This window comes from Cyprinodon variegatus, unplaced genomic scaffold (genome assembly GCF_000732505.1).
Source record: "Cyprinodon variegatus isolate N-32 unplaced genomic scaffold, C_variegatus-1.0 Scaffold193, whole genome shotgun sequence".
Classification (NCBI taxonomy): Eukaryota; Metazoa; Chordata; class Actinopteri; order Cyprinodontiformes; family Cyprinodontidae; genus Cyprinodon; species Cyprinodon variegatus.
The window spans coordinates 142,667-167,252 of NW_015150646.1; the positions used below are offsets into that span (position 1 = coordinate 142,667).

Here is a 24,586-nt window from a genome sequence, read left to right on the forward strand (position 1 = left end):
TGTCATCTGTAAAAAGGAGGGACAAAATCAGCTGACCCCCCCTAAACAAGATCCACTCCAGCCCTGGGTGTCTAAAAATTATGTCCATAAAGGTTATGAACAAGACTAGCAACAGAGGGCAGCCTTGCCGTACTCCAGCATTGACCAGGATCAGGTCTGACTCAATACCGGCTATGCTAACCAGAACCCGCTCCACTTGAACTGTAATTGTAAACGCTACACTTTCCTATATCTAAAGTTAGAGCAGTAAACAATAAGTAAAATAAAATAACTAAAACCTCCTTAAACATAAGGGACACTAAGAACAGGGGCATTGTCTGGTTCCCATTTATTTATATAAACTATTCATTTTGAGGTGGCTGCATATTTTTTTTTCATTGTTTTTCAAAATCTTTGTGAATGTAACTGCACTTGATTCAGAAAGAAAAATAATTTTGAAAGAAAGATTTTACAGGGCCTTCCATTCCTTAAAAGTCTGACATAATAAGGAAGGAACTGTTCTGCAACATATATTTATAGAGCAATTTATTCCAAGACTGAATATGTGTTTTTCTTTGGTTTTTCTCTCTCCATCAAACAGGCTCATAGCTTTAAGAGGAAAGCAGAGTTTGTCCCAAATATGTCAGAGAGCATTAAAATACTTTTGTAAACGTAAACTGGGTTATTTAATGAATTCATGAATTAAATTATGAAATCATCTTAGTCTTAATATGTGCTTTAATGAAACATAAACTGCAATACCACAAAGTGTAGAATATTAGACAATAAGGTCAAAGCAAAAAATTAAGCTGAATTTTTTTTTTCTGTGTTAAAGAGCTTCTTCGGAAAAAAATGTTATAATTGATTCCAGCACTTTGTTTTAAATCTTTTTTATTCTTAGACGTTTGAATGTTGTTTTAATCGTGTTTCATTTATGAAACCATTTTGACTGTATCCTTCCTTTTTTTTCAGGCCTACACTTGGCTTCAGAAGGAGATGGGTCCAGAAACGGATCCAGTGGTTATTGTTCGCTTTATTGGCTCCACACAGCCCTCCATGGACCTACGGACTCTCCTTCAAAGCATTTGTGAGCAGATTGCAATAAACTACCGTTGCCTGATTCACTTCTTGCCTAACAAGATTCAGGAGATGAGGGAACTTCTGATTAATCTCCTTGGGGAGTCATCATTCCACAGGCCACTGGTCATTGTCCTGGATGCCTTGGAGCAGCTTTCAGATGCTGATGAGGCTCGAAAGCTGTGGTGGCTCCCCGTGCATCTGCCTCGCACTGTCCGCATTGTTGTATCAACGCTGCCCAACAAGCATGGTATCTTACAGAAGCTGCGTCATCTCATTCATGATGAGAGATATTATGTGGAGTTAATCCAGCGAGACCGAAAGGTCTGCAGCCAAATGTTAAAACAGCAGTTGCTTGGTGTGAAGAGGAAGGTAACATCAGGCCAACAAATATATGTCAATGAGGCACTTGCAAAGTGCACGTTGCCAATGTTTGTCAACCTCATCTACAGAGAAGTGGTTCACTGGAGGTCACACAAAGATGTTGATGATAAATCTCTGTGCTCAACAGTTCATGAAAGCATTGAGCAACTCTTCTACTCTGTGGAGAACAAGTTGGGACAGCGATTTGTCTTCAGAGCATTAGGATACATCACCATGGCAAAAGCTGGGCTAACAGAAGTTGAATTGGAAGACATTCTGTCTCTTGACAACATAGTTCTTGGAGATGTTATTGTACCAAGTCACCTCAAAAATCCACTAAGGATCTCTTATGACCTTGTTGCGAAGCTCAAAGAGGAGCTTGAGGGCTATCTAGTTGAGCGGCAGGTAAGAAATGTCACATTGATGGTCTGGGCCAACAGGCACTTGCATCTCATCGCCCAGAAGCTCTATCTCAGCAATGAGGAGGATGTACATCAAATGCATAGCCTCCTGGCTGAGTACTTTCTCGGAGCATGGTCAGGAGGCAGGAAGAAGATCTTTACATATGATAATAATCATTTCACTTCTCTGAATATTTCCCATCACAAAAATCCTCATCATCAACAGTCTCATGAAAAGACATCCTCTGACAAATATTCCTACGACAGGCAGACTCCTGAACAGCCTTGGGTGTTCCAGTGCAACCTGTTGGAACCAGACATCTTCTTTGTCAATCACAGAAAGATGACAGAGCTTGTGTACCATTTGACCAGGAGTGGACGTACAGATGACCTCATGTTTGGTGTCATCATGAACTTCAGCTGGCTCTACACAATGATCAAGATTGGTCAGTTTGAGAAAGCTATAACAGACATTGACCTTGCTTACACCTGCAGCCAGGAAAAGGAGCTAAAATTTCTCGCCACTACCCTCCGCGGCATTAAGGTAAAAGTACTCAAGAACCCTGCATCGCTGTCTGCAGAACTTCAGCAAAGGCTTCTGCCAGTTGTCACCTCCCTGCCTAAGCTCAGACACCTTCTCCTGGAGTGTGACAAGGATGGTCCCAAGTATTGTTCTATTGTGCCTCTCCACTCTTCAATGGATGTCACCTATAGTCCAGAGAGACTTCCCCTTTGCTCCAGCTACATACAGATTGTAGAGATTTTACCTACTCTAGCCCCAAACATAGTTCTTGTAGCACTGGAAGATGGATCTATAAGCACCTGGGATGTAGAGAGCAGGCAGCTTCTAAGACAGATTGACACTGCTAGATCCGTTGTGCTTGGAATCAGGCTGACCAGTGATGAGAAATACCTGGTGGTTGCCACAACCAAAAACACTCTGCTAATCTATGATAATCACAAGTCCTGCCTTTTATCTGAAGTTGAAATTAAAGGATCAAAGCACAGTGGCGTAACTGGAGGTGTTGCTTTCATCAATGGTTTTACTCTTTCTACCCATCATGCACTGGCGTGGCTTGAGGCTAGTAAAGACATCAGTGTCATTGACCTTGTGTATGGCTGGCCTCTCTACCAGTTCCATTGCTGGTATGAGGTAACCTGTGTCCAGTGCTCACCAGATGGGATGTACGCCTTCTGTGGCCAGTATCTGAATACTACATCAATCTTTCATCTTGGAAATGGGGAAAAGTTGTCCACCGTGACATCAGAGTTTTCTGGAGGATTTGTCAAGTCAATTCTTGTACTGGACACACTAAATCAAATGGTCATGATTGACAACGAGGGGAGTCTGTCAGTGTGGAACACAAAAGAGATAACCAATCCAAAGCTGATGGAGGATTATGATTGCAGAGGGGATGAAAGTGAAGTTGTGGGTATCGAATTATCTGAAGATCAGCGTTCCATTCTCATTTGCAAAGCCAGGAGTATTGAGGTTCTGGACACAAAAATATGGAAAATGCTGGAGAAATTCAAAGCCAAGCGTAGTGAGCGCTTTGTTGCTGCTGTTCTCTCCAAAAACGGACAGAGCATTGTTGCCTCAATGGAAAATACTTCCTCAATTTTTGTCTGGAGAAGAGACAGTGGGCAGTGCATGGCCAGTCTGATTGAAATCTCAGGGGCTATTGTTAAACTCATCAAATCAGCCCACCACAACCTACTTCTCTCTGTTGCAAGCAGTGGTGTACTGTCTGTTTGGGACATTGATATTATCACTGCCATGTCTAACATTGATAAAACAGGCAAGAAGATCCAGACATTGCAGCTGACTGGCAGAGAAGACTATGTGTTCACCATGGATGGCTCAGAGGCTGTACACAAGTGGAACTTCAGCACTGGCTTTATCGAGACGGTCTTCAAACATGAAGGTATGGTGGAGAACTGTGTACTAACCTCCTCAGGGGATCTCATGGTGACTTCAGACGACAAATCCAGTCAATACATTTGGCAAACCAGCACGGGAGAAAACATCTTTCGCATAAATGGACAAAGAATCTCACAGCTGCTGATCACCCACAATGACCAGTTTGTGGTTTCTCTCTGTGAACAGAATGCCTCAAGAGTCTGGAGACTAGCTACAGGGCACAAAGTTTGCAACATTTTAGTCAGCCTCCAAAATGCACTTATCACTACAGCAAACACTTTCTTGGTGGGAACGTCCAAAAATAAATTGCTTGCTGTGAGTCTGTGGTCAGGCAGTGTATCAAAGAAATTTGTCTGTGATGATGGCATTACCATTGTCAACTTTAAGCTCATTCCTGACTGTCCAGATTGTGTGGTCTTCATAACATCCACAGAAACAGTTTTCATCTGGAGTGTGGCAGATGAGTCAGTCTGCAGAAGAGTCCAGTTGCCAGCCAACTTTCTCAAAAATCTTGAGGACTTTCAAATCTCGCCCAATGGAAAGTTAGGTATAGTCTCCAAGGGCGATGAGAACATTAATGTCCTGGATCTGCACAGTGGAAAGCTGAGGCTTGTTCATGCAGCTGGTATAATCTGGCGTCAAAAATTATCAAGAGATGGCCGTTACCTTGTGTATGTTTGTTTCCGCAACTGTGATGAGGATGATGAGGCTGGCGTTGTGTCTAATTTGATCGTGATGCGTCTTGCTGATGGCAAGAGTATCGGCACATGTTCACTTTATAAGACCCCCACCCACTTATCTCTATCTCAGCGTGCACTTAACATCATCATCGGCTTTGAAGATGGCAGCATTGGCACATACACAGTGGTGGACCGTGTAGATGCCGCCCTTAAGATAAAGATAGCCACCTCCAACAGTCGACAGATTGTAAACAATGCTGCACAGAAGGTGCGCCCCAAATGCGGGAACCATTCCTTCAAGACTGTTGCCGACTGCACTTGGAGGGAGTCGACAGAAGTATTCTCGAGAGACAGCCCCATCAACGTGTCAGACTCTGGAGAGGGGGAGTCGACCACACCTACAAAAAAGACTGAACTTTTGCAATGACATCTTAAAGGGCAAATGCCATTAGGACAGGAGGCAAGTCCAAAAGATCAGAATCTCTGGTGTTGCAGTTGATTCTTGTTTACAGCCACGTGATTCAGCTGCAGATGTCAGCCCAGTGGGTAGTTAATGGGTTGACTATTTTAACGCTGCACTCAAACGATGTATTACTTCCAACACTTTGTGTTACTTTTAAACAGAAAGACTGTTAGAAAAACTTCTGTTTAAAAAAGGTACATTCTGTATTAGTTTACCGTTATGTGTCCTTTTGCATTTGAAGAACAAAAGTCAAAATGTCTTGTTCAAACAAATTCCAAGCCACTTCTGTAATCTTTGTTCCTCACTGTTTGTTAGGCCCTTTTATTGTCTTGATTACTTCATACACATTAAGCCATAATGTTGATCTCAAATGATATTTATGTTCTTATTGATATCAGGTGGTACTGTACAAAAGGGATGAACAATTGTACAGAACATCTCATTTTGGCTGCTGCAATTTGTGCAACTCCTTAAAATATTATGTTGTGCTTAATGCAATCAAAGTGAGTGCCTGGAATAAAAAAAGTGTTCATCACGTGCAGATTACAAAATTTGTAGAAGTGCAGGGACTTTGTACTCATAGTACATACACCATTGTATATTATTTGTAATTGATGCAGATTCTACTAAATTTAAGTCAACATCTTGAGAGAATTACAACATTTCTCCAAGGATTGATTGCTTTATGATTTTTGGAACTGTTTACATAGATTAAGCGTAGTTTTACCTGTTGTTCCATCAGTTTGCGTGCAGGCTGTTTTTAAGGGGAACACCACTATTGAGCATACAGTGTAGCATAGCACCATGCACATTAACGCCTTAACCTGTGTACTTGCTTTAGGTTCTGTGAAGTCTGTTCCCAAATAGAGGGGCAAAATGAGTTGTTTTGTTTGTTTGTTTTTTACTTGACCAAGTGAGCATATTTAGAGGTTTAGGTGGATGCACTTTAGGAGTGGTTTGTAAGAAATCTTTAGATTTATTCAAAAGAAATATAAAAGATAAAAGAATATTTAGATTTGTCTTTGAAAATAATGATTGGCTCTGCTTACTGATGTATATAGATTACAGTTTACTGAGAAATATCTGGTTTGAATAAGTAATTAAAATGGAGACATTCAAACAAGTTTTTTGGAGATTAAATCCATGTTCTATAATATTATAAATATCAGGAATAAGTTGTGGTTGTAGCAAATCAAATGTGTATGTGAACATCTGAGCACAGATTAGTACATTTTTAATGGATTGCATAGACTTTAAATTCTTCATTCAAAGACAAAAAAAATCTTCACAGCTTTATAAAAAGTGGCACAGGCTTCATCGTTCTTGTATAAAATACGAAATGGTTTTTAATGATAGGATATGTATTTTTGTTTTAACTAAAATCAGATTTATTTATTTTTTTGTTCCTTTTTCTAGGCATGGGCCGGTTTCTTGTTTAAGAGGGTCGTACAGGTACAAATGTAAAAGTGCTTTATTTTTTCAGAAAGTGAAATGGTTATTTTAATTTTTTTTACAGATTAATTTTACATAGAACATGTCAAGCTTCTATTTCTTGCAGTTTTAATGACAGGTAAAAAAATAAAAATAAAAAAATAAGTTTTGGTGAAAATAGGATTTTGCATTAAAACAAAAAAAGGATGTTTTAAGCACAAATGTCAAACTTTTGAAACCTGTATCCAGTCCCATGCACCCAGTTCTTGGTTGAGTCTCCTCTTGCATGAATTAATGCACCATGGCATAGAGGTAATTAGCCTGTCGACACTGCCTATGTGTAATTTAGTGGTTGAGTAATTAATTCTTTTTATTTATTTATGTTTTGCTGGCACTTCTTTTGGTTTACGCGAAAGACCTCAACCAAAGTACAATATGTTTTTTTTTTTTACTGTAGTTAAAGGTATACACTGTAGACTACAGTCTTATTAAAATTTTCAAATTTAAAGTCAAATTTTCATTTATTTATTTTTTCCATTTTACTCTATAACAGAATTCAATATTGCTAATTGAGAACAGGAGCATTAAGATAATTGAACCAGCTTTTGGAACCTTTGGCGTTTGGGGAAGGTGCCAAGTCATGCTGAAAAATAAAATCTGATCCTTACAGTGTGTCAGCAGAGGGAAGCATGAGCTGCTCTAGAATTTCCTGGTAGATGGCAGCATTGGCTGTTGGCTTCAGAAAACATACTGAAGCAACACTAGCAGATGCCATAGCACCCATAACCATCCCCGACTGGGCAAACTTCACATAGGACTTTAAGCAACGTGGATTCTGTGCCTTTCCAACCCATCCTCCAGACTCTGGGTGCTTTATTACCAAAGTAATTGCAGTACTTACTTAGATCTGAAAGCAGGATTTATTGTTCTGCACATTGGCTCTTAAACCACCTGCTCAGAATCAGTCCACTCTGAATCTCCTCTGAATCTTTTAAAGGATTTCTCTTAAAAACTCTCTTAAGTCTTAGATTCTCTCTGCTGCTAGTGTACCTTTTTCTACCACTCACTCAATTATCTGTAAAAAAAAAAACAAAAAACAAAAACAAAAAAACAGAAAAAAAAACAGTCAACCCCTGTTCCCACATATAAGATGACTGACAGATGGATTTAGAGCCACAATGACGCCGGCAATGACTCGACCCAAACCTCGAGCAAAACCAGTAATTATACTTTTTTGACAGAGCGGCTGTGTAAGATGGAGGTCCATCGTCTTCATCCTTCATGTGTCAGCCATCTGATTAGGGTGTTACACCATGAGTTTCCAATAATTTACTTTTTCATAGTATTCTAACTTTTTGAGACACTGAATTTATTAGTATTTATTACTATGTACAATCACCAAAATTACAAGAAAAAAAGATTTGGAATATTTAGATTTATGTGTGATGACTATATACATAGTTTCACTCTTCAAAAATATTGCACTTCTACACAATATTCAAATGTGCCTGTACAACCATTTTTTCCTTTTCAACTTAATGACAATTTTAACTGGGTTTTTTTTTCTTTTAAAATCAGTATGTATAAAACTTGAAGGAAAAATGTGCACAAATCAGATAAGAAAGAAGCAGAAAGTTACCTAACAATTATGATTTCTAATAATAACCCCATTCTTTTTTATTTTTTAAGTACATAAAGTAAAAACATATTTGGAGCTATATCTCTTAAAATTGGGAGAAGTAAGGAGAAACACTGTCTGGAAGCAGTAGGTTGCTTTGGTTCAGACCAACATTGATGCCCATGGGTATGAATCAAGGTGTGTTTTTCCAACAACTGTCATATGAATAGTCTATTGTACATTAGGAAATCATGCAGGGATTACTGAAATCCTCCCCCCAAATAGTAAGTCTTTGTTTTACCTACATTACAATCATGTATTTGTCTGAACTGTATTCTCACACATTCTCTTACTCCTGTTAAAGTCTTGAAACTGAAGCCAATTGTCTACAGTTGGGTAAAGTTGCAGGAGAATGGTTTGAACATATCGACTGTTTCCAGAAGATGATCTATACTAACATCAGATAGAAAAGTGAAGAACGTTCGTTAAAAGGAAGCCTGATTATGCGTGATAAGCTTCGTAATCACAAACATCCTCTGCTGTACATCAGAAGCTAACACCGGCCCATGCCTAACCGCGTCCAACATTGTACTAAAGAGCCAGTAAATCACAAAGTGCACGCTTTGTTATGATGAGAAACATGAACAAATGTGTCTTATTCACGCTGCTGTTTATATGCTCAACGGTATGTCAAAAAATAGCACATGTAAGGAGCATGTAGTGCAAACATTATGGACTTAATACAGGCGGGAAAAAGATCTGCAGACAATCTAAACAGTATTGTTAAAGCTTACGTATCCGTAAATCAACCTTTTATTTTAGCAGTTTTTAACTTTAAACAAATATTCGCTATTTCAAGAAAAAGCCACACAGTTTCACTTTGACGTCTTTGTAAGGGCTATATCATCCTAATATAGAGGTTCACCAGTTGTGAATGGTAAGAAAACGGCCCTTGTAAAATTTCCGATCGAGGTAGCAGCACCAAGCTTTAAAATTTCCTGCTACTGTAACTCAAGAGTTATAAGAATAAAAACAGAACAAGTTTTAGTTATGTACTTGCCAAAGTTCTTAATATTGATTATTTAATTTCATGACTGTCTCACTTGTTTTTTAAAAGGCTTGTACTGTAATTATAGTGTTACCAAACTGTTGAAGTGTTCGACTGTGATTTTGTTTTGATAAAATGTGCTATCTTTGCTGAAAAGTTAAAACAGTCCTCCTATAAAAAAATATATATAACGGAATGCCAGTTTAAGAGTATATTTGAATGTGTCCATATGGAAGCCAGTTAACAGTATTATTATGTATTATGTTATGTAACTTGAATGACTTTTAAAAACTTACATGTTTGCAACTTATAGTTGGCATACTGGTAATGAATGTTTCTATGGTATTCTTTTTATTGTCAGGACTGATGTACTGGTTTAGAGATTTATATTTTCATAAATGTTGTACTTACATTTTGTTACAGAGTTGTTTAACTGGAATTAAAACAAAAAAGAAACTTATGTCTGAAGCAATATGAACCTAGTGTGTATGCATTGTTTGTATGAAACATTTTACTGTAATAAAACGGTTCACTTTTTGCCTCCATGTTGTTGCATCCCCTGTTTTTCTTTCCTTTCAAACAAGGATATGTAAAGCTATTGTTAGCTTTTAATTAACCAGTGTCCCCGCAGCATTTAAAAGTGTTTTTGATCAGTTGTTCATGCTTGCTTTTTTTTGGACTTTTTTGCTTGTGCACTCATTTTTAATTACTTTTACTATTATTGGACGTTTCTTTAGATTTTTATTGAGTGGCTTCTCTTGAATATTCGCAATTATTTTAAGACAATTTGGAAAATGTTGGATTTAGCCCCCAAAAAATTAAAATAGCTATAAAGTTAAAGGAATTAAGACTTAAGCTGCAAGGAGTCAAATTTTCTTACAGAAAGAATGATTAATAAAAGATGATGAATAATAAAGAAAATGCTGCATGTTTAAATTTCGCCTTACCTAATTCATACCCACAACCATCTATATCACCCTTGTTTTCGTAAGCTGCAGCGTAATGTTCCTTCTGTTGTTATTACGATTGTATCTGATGCATTATAGTCCCAAATGACCATAAAGTAAACAATGAGTGTGTTCCCAGTGTGTGTACAAATATCACACTCGGTCAGTACAGACTGTTCCCAAGGTACATATGAAATGGTGCATGTTATGACAAAACATCAACAATGTGCCATCATATCGCCATATTGTTTATAGAAAGGCCAGGTATATGTGGTCGAATAGTCAGGAAAACACATCCTCACCTCAAGTGTGAAGTGCCACATTGTAAGTCTAATTACATTTCTTTTGAATCTTTATGACAGACAGAAAATAGTACAAATTTGCCTTACCTGCCAATTTGGCATGCAGGAGATGAATACAATGGCCATTTCTTTTTTGCGGGGAATTATGGCTACATTCACACTGCGGCCTGAAGTGACCTAAATCTGATTTTTTTGCCCATATGCAACCTGGATCTGATTTTTTCATGGCTGTCTGAACAACACAGATCCAATTTTTTCCAATGCGACCCAGGCCACTTGGCTATGTGGTCCTGAATCTGATACGAATCTGATCTTTTCAAATGCGACCTGCGTCTGAACGAAGATTGAGGTTTATGTTTGGATAAGACCACTAGATACGAGCCGGCACAACCATCCATGTTTACTTCCATAAACATAGAGCACGCTGGCCTGTGACGTCATTGCGTCCTCTACTGCGCACGCGGGACACTTGCGTTGTATGACTGCAGTTCACACAGGAGATCACATACAAGTCGCATATAGTTGGAAATATGAACGGCAATGCAAAAAAAAAATTTGATTTCACAAAAAAATTGAGCATCAAGGCCTGCAGTGTGAACGTAGCCTATGTCTGAACATCCTATTACTATAGCTTTAAGACTTCCAGAAACTGTTTATGTGTTGCTTCTTGGCCTTAAGAGTTCTTTTTTTTTGGTCTTCCAATCCTCCCACCGCATGGTATACATTGCCATAGTTGGGTTGAAAGTTTCACCGGACTTAAGAAAACATAGGGAGTTTAGTCAAGACTCCTTTAAAAGAGTTAAAAGGCTTTGACTACTTTAATGAAAAATGTGGAGAAACGAGTGAAGGTTTAAAAGTTTTCCTTATGTGTTAATTTGCAAGGAAATCATTAGGCTTATTCTGGGAATGGGAAATCACTGACCCTGGCAATGCATTTAGAAGGACAGACCAGAGCTGTAAAATGATTCCACAGGCTGGTAATTGCCGGTAATATGGGCTCGGTACCAAATGCCAGAAAACAGTGGTGTACAGCCCTCCAACACCTGCTGACACACCATGACAAATAGTTGATGTATGAGCCAGGCACCTTTGTGGTGAGCTACGTCAAGCCCGCAGGTTCGTAGAGTAAAGACACCAACGTTCAAGCTGTTATTGGCCAATAAGACCCTGTTGCTTTGGGGCTGCCACGTTGATTTCCCAGTGGTGGCACTCTCAACACTAGCATACATTTAACCTGGGTGTGTGTATGTATATATAGGCTCTGTTGCCATGACTACCTGGAGCTGGCTGCAGTCCCAGGCTCGGCCACGCCTCTCACTGCATTGATGGTGAGCTCATGTCTGCCGTGGGCTGCAGGAGGTTCACTGTGGCAAGCACATTCCACCTGCAGTGCCATACAGCCATATAATTACACCAGTTGTTTGTCACACACAGGTCAAACACTGTACAGTGTCACTTTATTTACCCAGGCTCAAAATAGCCCCTTTTTTGTCAGTGGCATTAACTCCTTGAGCCAGAAGCTTTTGAAGCTATTGTGCTCATTCGCAACCTGTATTTTCTGTTTTGAGGAAGCCTGAGTCACCCGTATTTACCTTTCTCCTTCCATATCTGGCTCAACAAATCTACCCACCATGATAAGGCATTTTAACCTTAGAGCTATGTGTTAAAGAAGTGCTCCTATAATCTACTTCTCTTTCAGGCTGTCCTGGACAATATTTTATCTGTAAGAAGATTTAGTGCAACAAACTTGGACTGATTCCATCCCTGTTATCTCATCTTTCCTTACACTGCCGTCCCATTGCATCAAGTCTAAACCTAGAAGAAAGATAACTACCCGCGGGCATTGACCTCATTCCTATGAAGCACGCCGGGAGGAGAGTTCCTTGCCTTTGGAAGATCTGTTTCACTTTCTGGTTCATTAAAAGAGGCGTCTGACTAAACAGGATTTTCTTTCTTTCGGGTCCAGTTTAACTCACTTTTATATATTTGATGTCTCTAAAAATTAGCCTTCATACTGTATGAATACACAGGACCTGGGTTCATTGTTTACCCTGTTTGTCCAGTGTTTACCTTCATAGATAGCAGCCAACCTCTTTTGACCCTGCAATTATTCACCTTGTAAATTGAAACAACATTGTACACTCATTAAATGAAACAAACAAAAACTGTATGATGACTTTTAGTCAGCTGTCTCTTCAAATACCATAAGCTAATATTAGCTCCCAGATTTATTTATATATAACAAACAGGTTTGACCCATATTATCTTTCCAGCCTTCAATTCATCTACGTCCTAATTTCCTTCTTCCAAAGTAATCTTTTCTCTCATTTTTTTTAGTTAAGCAAAGTTCTGTGAGAAAAAAAGAGCAAAATAAATCCCCTTTAATATCTTCTTTACATTCGCCGTTACTTATGGCCATATGTGTTGTCTTCAACCATTTCTTAACTGCCATACTTATGACCACATTTGAAGGGAAAACATTTTTAGATGTATTTTAAATGAGAATCGGAAGAAAACCTGAGTCATCCACCACTGAAAACAAACATAAATGTATTCCCTGGTGTGTTTATAGGAGGAGGATCCCATATAGTGTATGTGTAAACAGTCAAACCAGTTTTCAGAACTGTGTCAAGCTCAGATCAACTGCTTGTCCGTCGCTTCACAGAAAACAACCCTTATGTCTGCACTGTAAATATATTTATTAGTACTTCAAAGTCGCAATTAGATCTGATGGATATAGTTTCATTTCTTTAAAAAGCAACTAAACTTCTGAGTAATGAGTCCTGTGAGCTGTCTTCTGTCCATCTCTCAGGTTAATCCACCCTTCTGCCCATTTGACACAGAATTTATTTTAGTTGGCTTTGTAATGTTAACAGTATATATTTATTGAATAGTTACTTACTGATATATATATATATATATATTTAAACTTTTTTAAAGAAAACAATGACTAACTTCAGTCTCTAACAACAATAATCTTTTAATCAAAATCGTTAGTAAGTCGACTGATCCGCTGGTGTTCACTGAAAAAAAGTTATTTGAAGTTTGCCAACAAAATAATACATTGTTTTCCAATTTATTCTAACAAATGCTATTATTGACTACAGCCCTCATCGTACTTATTATTTACAGATTGAATTACATTCATAGCTGTTTTTAAATAAAGTATAGCATAACTGGGATTATTTTTGTACTACATAGTCAGATAAGTACTGAAAAGAAATCTGTATTCACAAATATGCAATTTGGTAAAGTTACAGAACATCAGACTATTTGTACTTCTATAGTTTTATAACTATAGCTATACATAGCTCTATAGTAATACTGCAATATGTACATGTAATAAAAAAATGCTTTCATTCAATTGCAAAAGCGTTAAAAAAGTTCCTTTTGGTTGATGTTTAAAGAAAAATTGGAGAAGGGAGGCAGATTAATATAATTAGATTCAATGGCCTTAAAAATCATTTAAGAAAAATAAAAATAGGTGCTGGGCGAGTAGTAAAGAGTTATTTCCCCATTTTAATCACATCCCAGTCATATGATCTACTGTGTGGACGGAAAAAAGTAGGCTCAGGTTAAGCTGAGTCAAGCTGAACATGGGTTAGGAGGTCAAACAGGAAGTGCAGTTGGAGTACGCCAGGACTGAGCCAGATGGAGACGGAGCGTAGAGGTATGAAAGTGATTGGAGTGCATTTACACTGAAACATCAACCCTCAATCTAAAAAATTGAATTGAGGTTGATATTCACAAGTGCTTTCAGTTAATGTTAAACATCATCAAACTATGAGTCTTGCTCCAAGTAAAAAAAAAAAACAAAAACAGAAGAATTACATGATTTTATTTTTGCAACCTTTATCATTTGACTCCTTTTTGTATCTAATCAAGCTGTTGTTAACACATCCAAAAAATACTCTCCAACTGTTTAGAGAAGTAACATATTGTCTCTCCCCAGACTTCTTGGTCACGGGTTCTTCCAATTGGGATAAGCTCAATTGGATTTTAACAACCCTAATTCAAAATATACTAGAGGGAAATCTTCTCTTGATTGCTTGTTCAGCTCCCAGGATATTTTTGTCTTTTTGGCATGATCCAGGCATTACAGCCATAATTACGGTTCAGAATATAGATCAACAGCTTTGCTCTTCAGAATACATTCTTCTTCGTAAGACAGGGATGTCCAGATTCAATATTAATAACGGACATTGGTCCGATATTAACCAAAGAGCTAATATTGGATTTTATCTGCTGGCATCTGATGTCTTCATGCATATAGAAACGCTCTGCTTTTGTTAAAAGTTTCTTTAACTGATTGGTTAATTCTACACGGGCCAGTTGTTTCATACCTTTTGAATTTGACTTTCGTTCCCCATTTTAGTAATATTACTTGGTCAAGTATTTTTCAAACATTCTACAGTTTAAAGTGAGTAATAAAAAGTGGTGTGATTTTTGCTAAGATCGTATCTGATCAATATCGGTATTAGCCAATTCTCAAAGCTGCAAAATCTGTGTCCTATTGTAAATGAAAAAGTTGTATCGTCCCTTAATTAAAATCTCACTGCACACGTGGTTCTAGTCCTTCTAAACATCTCCTGCTCAAACTTTCCTTTGCAGGTAAAACAAGACACCAAAATACTTGATTTGCTCCAAAGGAGCGTTTAAAAATACATTAGCATTTTCTCAAAATGTTCTGATGGTAAAATAAATAGATAAGACATGAAAGCACCATTCATTATAGGAAAAGGATAAATACATGATTTAGACAGTTTGTGTATGTTTCAAGATATCAAATATCAAAGTATTTTTACAAATTATCGGATATCGGTCTAATATCAGGAAAAAACTTATATAGGTTTACATCACCCTGCACATAAAATCTCAGATATTGGCATCCTGATAAAAACACAATGGTTATGTTATGTTTTGGTTGGTAATAAATGGGTGAGTTCTCTGTTTAAATAAAAGCAAACCTTGATCAAAGCTTTTTCAAACACTTCACACATCAAAATAATTATTAAAAGCACGTATGATTCATACTGATGTTGTATTGGTATGCAATATTGGTATTGGACGGTACAATAATGGTATTGGAAATTAAAAAGCTGTAGGCCTAAATTACTAACTGAATTTTTTTTTTTTTTAAACCTAAAACGTGAACTGTAATTTCATTTTAAGAGGTTTTAGAGGTCCCATTTTTACAAGAGAGTTCTTTAGCTGAAAATCTGGCTGATAAAAGCCTACTACTTTTAAATTAAATACATCTATTTTTGCTGTTGCAGGCAACAAACAAAAGAAGAATGTTAAAGAAATTTATTTGTTTTTATCAAATGTCAAAGTTGTTAGGTAAATATCACTTTAAAGACATAATCTTTTTTTTTTTCTTAAGCCTGTTATATTTTCCCATGAAAATTGTCCTGTTGTCCTCCACAGTGGACATGCAATGAAATTGAAATTAAAATTAAATTGTATTGTAATGTGTTTTTTAGGTTCAAATACATGGGAAATAACACAAAAAAATAATTTTATTTCAATTTAAGATGGGAATATGGGATATTCTGACTTTAAACTCAGAATTCTGGCTTTCTCTGAGAATTCTGACGTTTTTCTCAAAATTCTGACTTTTTCTCAGAATTCTGACTTTAATCTTAGAATTCAGACTATTTCTCAGAATTCTGACTTTAATCTCAGAAATCTGGCTTTAATCTCAGAATTCTGACTTTAATCTAAGAATTCTGACTTTTTTCTCAGAATTAGGCTTTAATCTTAGAATCCTGACCTTTTCCCCATATTAAACTGAAATAAAATTTAACAATCAGTTAACGTTTTTAATTATTTCAGTGGCCCTAATCCTCTTCCGTATAATTCTTATGTGTTTTTTCTTCAGCAGGATTATAAAAAGCCCTTCCTCTTCTTTTATTTTGAAATGACCAACCGGAAGCTAGCCTGTTCCCTCCACAGTCAGCTTCACGCAGCTCCACTAGTTCTCCGGACTAACTAACTAACCAACCCATCAGCCGACCGAGTCTACACAAGGAGACATGGGACTGCGGAGTCACCGAGAGGAGGAAACTCTTCTCAACGGCCAAACGCAGCAACTCTAACCGTCCTGATAAAGGAAACCTTCATCTTTTTTCCCCCTCCACCTGTTTTTTGATACTTTTTTTCCACTACAGGACCGGAAGAGAGAGGGAGACGTTAAATGACATCCGTGTGTTTCTGATACCTGAGGCAAATTAAAGTGCCACACCTTCATCTAAGACGACAGGTAGGCTCAAATCATTTGTCTTTTATTTATTTTGCATTTATTTGAGTATAAAACTGGTATCAAGGGTCTTTAAATTGCAGTTAAAGTCAGAAATAGGGGGGAAAGTGCGGCTATTAAACGTTAATTAACAATGCGTGAACAGGTGACATATGTTTGACATATGGAAGAAAACATCACCTCTCAATAAATGTTAAAATAAAACATTATACTGCTAAAAAGCTTTAAACTGATACAGGAAACAAACTTATTATTAGTTACATTAAACCTTGGTGTGCACACCTGTTGCACTTCATGAATATAGTGCATCACCTATTTTTTTGTATTTACCATTTATTTCCTCATTAAGATATATTTTTAAATCATTTCGACAGGTAGAATGCGTTTAGGTGTTCCCCTCCCTCCATTGGGAGTCAGGATCATAAAAAAATTTCCATAACAGAGAGCTGCTGTAGAGGTGAGGTTAATGAGTAAATGCAGGGCTGTAGTTAGGATCCTCCTGATAGGAGGAGGTGGAGAAGAGGAGGAGGTGCTGCACACATGGCTGGCCTTGGCTTATGTTTGCTCCTCTAACATGAAGCTGAACCCTTGACCAGAACAAAATGATGCACTGCAGTGGTGTAATGCATCACTTGGTGCCTTTATGTGATAAAGCTGTGTTGTGACCTTCCTGAGCTCCCCCCATTTATTTATTTTTTGTTTCCTTCAGTACTGAAAACAAAGTATTTAAAGTGAATGCAAATGATCCGCTCTGTGTTCTTTCTGTGGGCTCAGGACTACACCTGTAACAGGATGTACACCTGAGCTGGGCGCTGCTGTTTACATTGTCTTACCGTATCAGGTTGCACAGATGGTGTGGAAGAGAGGAGCGAGATGTTGTTCTGGAATAGTAGGGAAACCAGTTCTCCTTTCTTTTTAAATAAATAATAAGACAGAGGAAAACAAGGTGGAATATTTAGAGATCAAATGAAGTACGATGCTATGAAAAGGTGTAGATGGAAAATTACAAGCAGGTGTTTTGGTTGGTGGGTCTATTCCAAACGGCTTTGCTTGTTTAGAAACATATTCCGCTGAGAAATGGTCTGATTGAATCTGAGAGCATCTTTGGACTTTAATTCTCAATTGTTTTTAGGCCCGTACTTTGACTAGGTCATTATAAAACCTTATGTTTAGGGTAATTTTGTTTCTGGAGAGTTTTTGTTTTATTTATTTTTTTCAGGACTGCTAAATACAGTATTTATATATGACTACCATGGTGACTGATCTACAGAGTTTTGCTTGTTTGCATCACTTTATTAGGGCCTTTACTAAATGCTGGACCACTCAAGCCAATTAGTAGCGCTGGATTTTATTTAGGGGTATTAGAGCACAGGGGGAGACCAAATTCTTCAAACCATCTAAAAAAAACAAACGTTTTCTCTTGACAAATATGTTTGAATCTATGTCCATCTAACCCATAATATCCCAACAAAACACATCCAGGTTTGTCTTTGGAATGTGTGAAAACTTTGCAACCTTTGTAAGATTTTCCGTTTCAAGTCATTTTATAAAAATGAAACTTTATTGATCTCACATTGGAGAAATTGACCTCCACATTTAACCCATCCCCTTAGGGGGCAGTGGGCTGCCACTGTGTGGCGCACCGGGAACAATCAGGGGTTAATGGTCTGGCTCAGGAACCCAGCGTGGAGGTAGTGGGTACTTGCAACCTTCTCAGAGCACAAGTGAACTGCTCTAACCCACTAGGCCAACACTCGCCTACAATACACTACAATAAGTGTTGCGTATTCGACTTCAGGTCAGTGCTGTTTAAAGAAAACATTCATTCTCGCCGTTTTGGCAATTATTCAGTGACACTGTAAGTTTAACAACCAGAGAATGATAGCAGCAGCAATTTTTCTAATCAATATCATCGCTGCAGTTGTCGTTTATCGCTTGAGAGTTGCCTCCTTCAGCTATTAGACAAAAGGCATCATTATGTGCTTATGAATGTGTGATCACACAAAACAAAATAAAATAAAAACAAAATAAAACAAAATACAAAACAGTCTGTCTGCCTCCAAAATAACCTATTTCCTTGTTGCCATGACCTGGATGACTGAGAATTCACCTGATTTTATTAAATACAAAGTCTACTTTTGTATCTAGGGGCGTAGGAAAAATATTTATTAACAAAAATATATACAAAATGAGTGCATATGTGCTGTATGTATTATCGAAATGACAACTATCAGAGGAAAAAAGTTTTTCTGTGATACTCATATTATATATATATATATATATATAGCCAAAACAGAGGAAGTTGTACAGTATTAAAGAGGCTAGTTTTGCACACATTCATTATGAAATTTGAGACACTTTGTGATTTATGTGCTGCATTTATTTCAAATTAAAAGAAAAACACGGTTATTGGAAAGGTGATCAAATCAGGCATCTTCCAATCAGGTTTTTTAAGAAGGTCATCCCAATTTCTGGGTTTCATTCTTTGGACTGCACATTTTACAAAAATATAGTACCTAAAAAAAGTGGAGATCTTCACTTAAATTAGCCGCTAACTGATTAGCATTTGGCTAATTAAATGAAGAATGAAAGAAAGAGGAAAAAATGTTAATATGCTATTTTATTTATAAAATACATTTAGCACAACACAACATTGACTGGGCTTCGTAGATTATTTTAGTAATAAATTAATCTATTTGTTTTATTTGATTAATTCGATCATCTAAAAGAGATATTTTAGCATATTAACAAAAATTTGAAATAGATATTTTTTTGCACATTTTTAAGGAATTCTATTAAGAAATACATTTATTTAAAAAATGAATATTTTTAATCTGGAAGTGGAAAATAAATTGAGCCCTAATTACTAGTAGTTAGTAGATTATTGTGTCTCCAAATGGCATTTTTTATCTGCCTATGGGCTATTACTTTAGGTAAGGATTCAATTTTTTTATCAAATTTGTTGACGGTCATCTTACTAACCAATTAATCAGGATTAATCTAAAGATCACTTAAAAAAGGTGCAATGCAGGATAAACAAATGCAACCAGAACATCGCAATAGATGGCAATGATTATAATACAAATACGATTAAAAAAACTACATTAACATCTTAGCCTAACCCAGCTAATTAAAACAAGTGTTCCGTCTGACAAAAATAACTACAGTTACTGAGACTCAGTGACCTAAACTAATTCAGATTATGTCTTAAAAAATGAAATAATTTGGAGTTAAATTTAAAACAATTAAAAAGAAGCTGTCTTTTGTTTACATCCCAGTGAGAGTGAGAGACATTCATTTTGGGAAATCTCGTAAATTTCTCTATTAGAAATGAGACAGGCCAAAAAAAGGCAGTAGCCTGATCCATTTACTACATAGTAATAAACATAAACAGGTTGGCCAGCTGTATGTCTGAGGCAGTGGCAGTTGTCACTGATTTACTGTCGAAACTGGTATCTTGTCGGGATTTGTTTGAACAGCGACGTGTCGTATCAGGCTTTCAAACCAGGTCCTATCTCTATTCTCTCTCATAAAACTTCAGACGGTTGAAGCACAAACATAATGTACGGCATCTGGGATGGTCGCTGTTTTTAGTGTTTCAAATTAAACGTTTAATCATTAAAGTCATATTTTATCTTAGTTCAAAAACCCAACAAACTTATGCAAGCGGATAGACATCAGTTTGTCTAGTGTCTTAGACTTAGGCAAACTTTATTGTCCTTTTGTATAGAGTGTATACAAAACGAAATTTCTTTACATACAGCTATCTGACATGGAGTGAGCAGCAGCTTGGCAGTGAAAATGAACAGTGTATTTAATTAATGATTTAAATTATTAATGATTTAAAAGATTCTTCTGAGATTAACTTCACAAAAAAAAACAAAAAAAGTTTCTTTTGTACATTTCTCTTCCCCAGCATTTTGCTGTCCCTGAACCTGTTTACCTGAACCAAATCTGAAAAACTGTTTAAAATTCCAGGTTTTCTTGTATTTGATATCAAATATTAGGGCTCAAACTGTTGATCGGATTAATCGTTTATTGAAATAATTGTCAACTAATTTTGTAATCAGTTAATCATTAACTGTATAGTAAATTGAGATTTTAAAACATGCCTTTAGCTGACATAAAAACCAATTAGAGCAGTAATTATATCAAAATTGTAAAAACAATATATAGATATTTTGCATTTATTTATCCAGAACTACTGAAGTGAAAAAGTTTAATTTCACGCGGTTTAATTTAATAAAAAGTCTTCTTTAAGGAACTTCTGGCTATCCATTTATCAATCGATTAATCAAAAAAAATTAATTATCAAAAGATTAATTGATTTGCAACTACTCGTTAGTTGCAGCCCTAATAAATATCCAATCTTAATAAAGTGATTAATGTAGAGATTGAGCTTACTTAGAAAACAGTGATCGGCTAAAGTATTATTATTGCTTCCACAACTGCAAACTTTGCTGCATTTTATTGGGATTTGATAAACTTGACCAAAGCTAAGACCTGTAAGACTGGAAAGTAGAAGAACAATTTTAAAGTTAAAGATTTTCTAAAAATAAAAATGTAAAGAATATGTTCAGCATTGGTGTTTACCCATTTTACTCAGATAAATCCAGCTTAACCTACAGAAATCACTAAATTATTGAATATTCCCTCCTGTTCTGCATATAATCTGGGTATAAATCCATCTATTTCAGTGAACAAAAAGCATCATCCCTACCAAGTTTTTAAAACTGCACATTATCCAAAAGCACGTTGGTGGTAGCGTCATGCTGTGGGGTTATTTGTGATCAGGAAAGTTGTTCCAGGAGAAGTGAATTTAAATCCATGCCGAGCCTTTCAAATATTTGCAGATGAACTAAGCAGAGGTAGACTGATGCACCAGCTGCTGTATTTTTCATTTGTGTTTGTTTTGCCCTATATTTTTCTTACCGACTATGTGCGTCGTTTACCCATTCATTAATACATTCAACAGACATAGTTAAAGATTGCATGAAGCGCGCATATTGCCGCTCCCTCCATCTGCCCTCCATTGTTAATATTCTGTTTGATCAGTTAATAAATACTTCCTTTTTGTGTAATGAGTCTTGTGTAACATTTTTTTTTTATCGCTGTATCGTTTCATCTTGTTTATGGAGGAAGAAAAAACAATATCAGGCTCGTAAATCGTCTCTAAATAGTCAGCATCATATATCAGGGACTGGTTAGACTCATATTAAAATATATTTTTCCACCCATAAAAACCTGTAGAGGTAATACTGACTTTAATCAACATTTTAAAAGCTATTTTTATTTTTGTGAGGCTCATGTTGTGCTACAGACAAACCTGCCGCTCGCTACATTATGTAAAGCAGATCTCTCCAGACTTGTTTAGTCTCTGTAGAAGGGTTCAGGGCTCCTGGGCGAGAAGCAAAACAAGCAGCAGGTCTGTTTGCAGTGTAACAGAGAACATGGCAGAGCTATTGATAAGTGTGGGCTGCTGGGTAATGCAGAAGAGACAGGACTTGTTTACTGTAGACTGCCGCCTGGGGCGGTGTAAGGGAGGCATGATGGGAGACGGCGCATCATATTACGCCCACAGAAGGACACCGGCTTCACCGTGTCTGAAATCTACAGACGCGTTAGAATATTTCCCCACACAAAACTTTATAGAACCGTGTGACTCATTGTGGACGTTCTTACCTAATCACATACGGCCTATTCAAATCAGCCACCTCTAGGCTGAACACACCTGTCAGACACTAGGTCTAAAGTTGCATTATGGTTCTGACAGAGGTTCAACATCTGTCCATCCTGTGGGACACGTTTAATAGTTTTCCTGGGCTTTTTGTGCAAGCTATAATTGATAAAAAATGGGGTGCACTAAACTGAATGAAATGAAAAGCTGCAGCTTCTTTATGGGAAGTGTTATCAGGGCAGGAAGGGGGTATCTCATCATCTGCGATGATAAGATATGAAAAGCAGTACAAAGCCGGGGCTGAGGCTGCGTCATTTTTCCCGCACTACAAAGACTTTGAAATACTGCGTCGACATCTTAGCTGGGACCCAAAAGCCTGGCAGCTGATAAGGGGACTTTAAAATGAAGCGTCTTATCAAAATGCTGCGGTTTGCTTTCAGCTGAGTGTCACAGCAGCAGCAGGCGGCAAAGAAATCCTGTTAATAAGGGAAGCTAAAGACTTTACATTTGTTACTTTAGTGTTAGAAAAAAATGGAGTCAGGTAAAATTATAATCCTGTCAAAACTGGGAAAAAGGGTTGGTGGTCAGCTTAACCGGGTATGTCCAGGTAATGATCAGTCATGCAGATTAAAGCATGTTTGACTCATTATATGAGCCATCCTGTCCCGAAACAATATCTAAACTCTCATTTCAATAACTTTTATTTTCTTATTTAACCTGAAAAATACAGTAACATAAGTTGGTGACCTTTAGCGACCTTTCAAGCTTTGTTTTCAGTGTTATATACAACGAATCTAGAATGTATAAAGTTAATACTGTTATTGACAAAATCCATTATATATAGGTATTACTTTATAATGATTTTTTAAATGTTCTTTTGTATTTTTGTAAATGTTTTGTATCAACTGCATTGCCCACAGCAGGAGTCTGCAACCTTAAGTATCCAAAGGGCCGTCTTGCCCCAAGTCCAGCGACGTAAAAGTCGTTTAGAGCCAGAAATAATACATGACCTTTCAACACAACTTCTTATTTTTATCCAATTTTTGCTGTAGGAAATTTATTGCCATTTTAAAAAAAACAAAACATGTTATTTGTATTTTTAGGTTTTAAACAAGTGAAAACATAAAACTTTTAAAAAGATTTAAAAAAAAAAAGAGTTTATTAAAGAAAAATAGACCTAAACACATATATCTTGTATGCGAAAAGTAAATTCAAATTTTATATAAAAAAATAACAGCTGGTATTTTTTATTATACAATATTAAATTCATTTATTGGTTTAGTTTTTATTCTCAGCTGCAACTAAGAGTCATGGTGGAGAGCCCAAAGAGCCACTATGGGCTCCGGGGCCACAGGTTGCAGACCCCTGGCTTACAGTGTGGCTTTTGGCTATTGAGAAAAAAAATGATACATGTCACTGCTGCCAAATACTGTTTCTATTATACAGTTTTATCTAACATACTCAAATTAGCATTAATAAAAAACTACTTATTTATGCAAACATTATTTTACTTGAAAAAACACAAGTCTTAAGCTTTCAACTTAAAGTTGAGCAAAAGCGGCTTTTTCGGGGGGGAATGCTTTAAAATCTGGAATAAAATACTAAACTTTTTTCCTGTTTGTTAAAACAAAACCTGAACTAATAAGAAAACGACACTGGACAAGTCTTGATTTACAGCATAAGAAAAATAATAGTGCATAATTACTAAAAAAGGGGAGGAAGGATCTGTGATAATGCTCCATTGTGGATCTAGGGCTAAAGAAGCTCTGCAGTTTTGCAACAGCTTCATGCTAATTTTGAGAGACATCAATGCTCTGCATGTTAGTTTTTTTGCTAACAGACCAGGAAGAGTTTTTTTTACTGCAAGTTAATGCAAAAAAAAGTATTTTATTTCCTTTGAAGTAACATTGTTTTATTGAAGTGGTTTCATCCGATGTTTCGGACATAAAATTACTCATAGGTTAACCAAAATATTTCTACTGGAACTGAACAGTATCTATGGCTCAGCCTGTACTTAAATGGCTATACTTCAAGAGGTTAGAGTGGTAGTGAGGTGGTGAAGTCACTAAATAAATTTTAAATATTGAGAATACCATAACGAATCCATTACTAGCTTCAAATGTTAAAGTACTTTAACTTATCCTAAATGGTGTTACAGAAAGTTATTTCTTTAATTGACACTGCCAGGAAAATATAGAACACACTGAAATAGCTACGCCCTGTCATTTCAGCAGTACTATTAAGTTTACAGCCATTTATAACTCTGTATCACAGTAACAATGAACATAAATGAAAAAAGTATCTCAATCTAAAGACAATGAGTTCAAAAGCCACCTGACATTGTTTTAGCAGTAACATAAGGAGTTGGAACAGATGGCATGTTGATCCCTGCTCCTTACTGATCTGGAGAAGTCCTTTCC

The 24,586-nt window shown here is 36.7% G+C and overlaps 2 protein-coding genes across 4 annotated transcripts in view; both read left to right on the forward strand.

The window, feature by feature from the left end:
* Nucleotides 1-7,372, forward strand: part of nwd2 (NACHT and WD repeat domain containing 2) — a 73,631-nt gene extending 66,259 nt beyond the window's left edge. For all 3 annotated transcript variants that reach the window (XM_015379543.1, XM_015379542.1, XM_015379545.1), the window contains one exon: nt 952-7,372. In XM_015379543.1, the coding sequence (XP_015235029.1) occupies nt 952-4,848 (3,897 nt within the window). In that variant the 3' untranslated portion in view covers nt 4,849-7,372. The remainder of the gene's footprint in view (nt 1-951) is intronic.
* An 8,808-nt stretch (nt 7,373-16,180) lies between these two features.
* The window catches only part of LOC107087741, a 28,931-nt gene continuing 20,525 nt past the window's right edge, over nt 16,181-24,586 (forward strand). The window contains exon 1 of the mRNA XM_015379470.1: nt 16,181-16,492. The gene's annotated coding sequence lies outside the window, so the exon portion shown is untranslated. The remainder of the gene's footprint in view (nt 16,493-24,586) is intronic.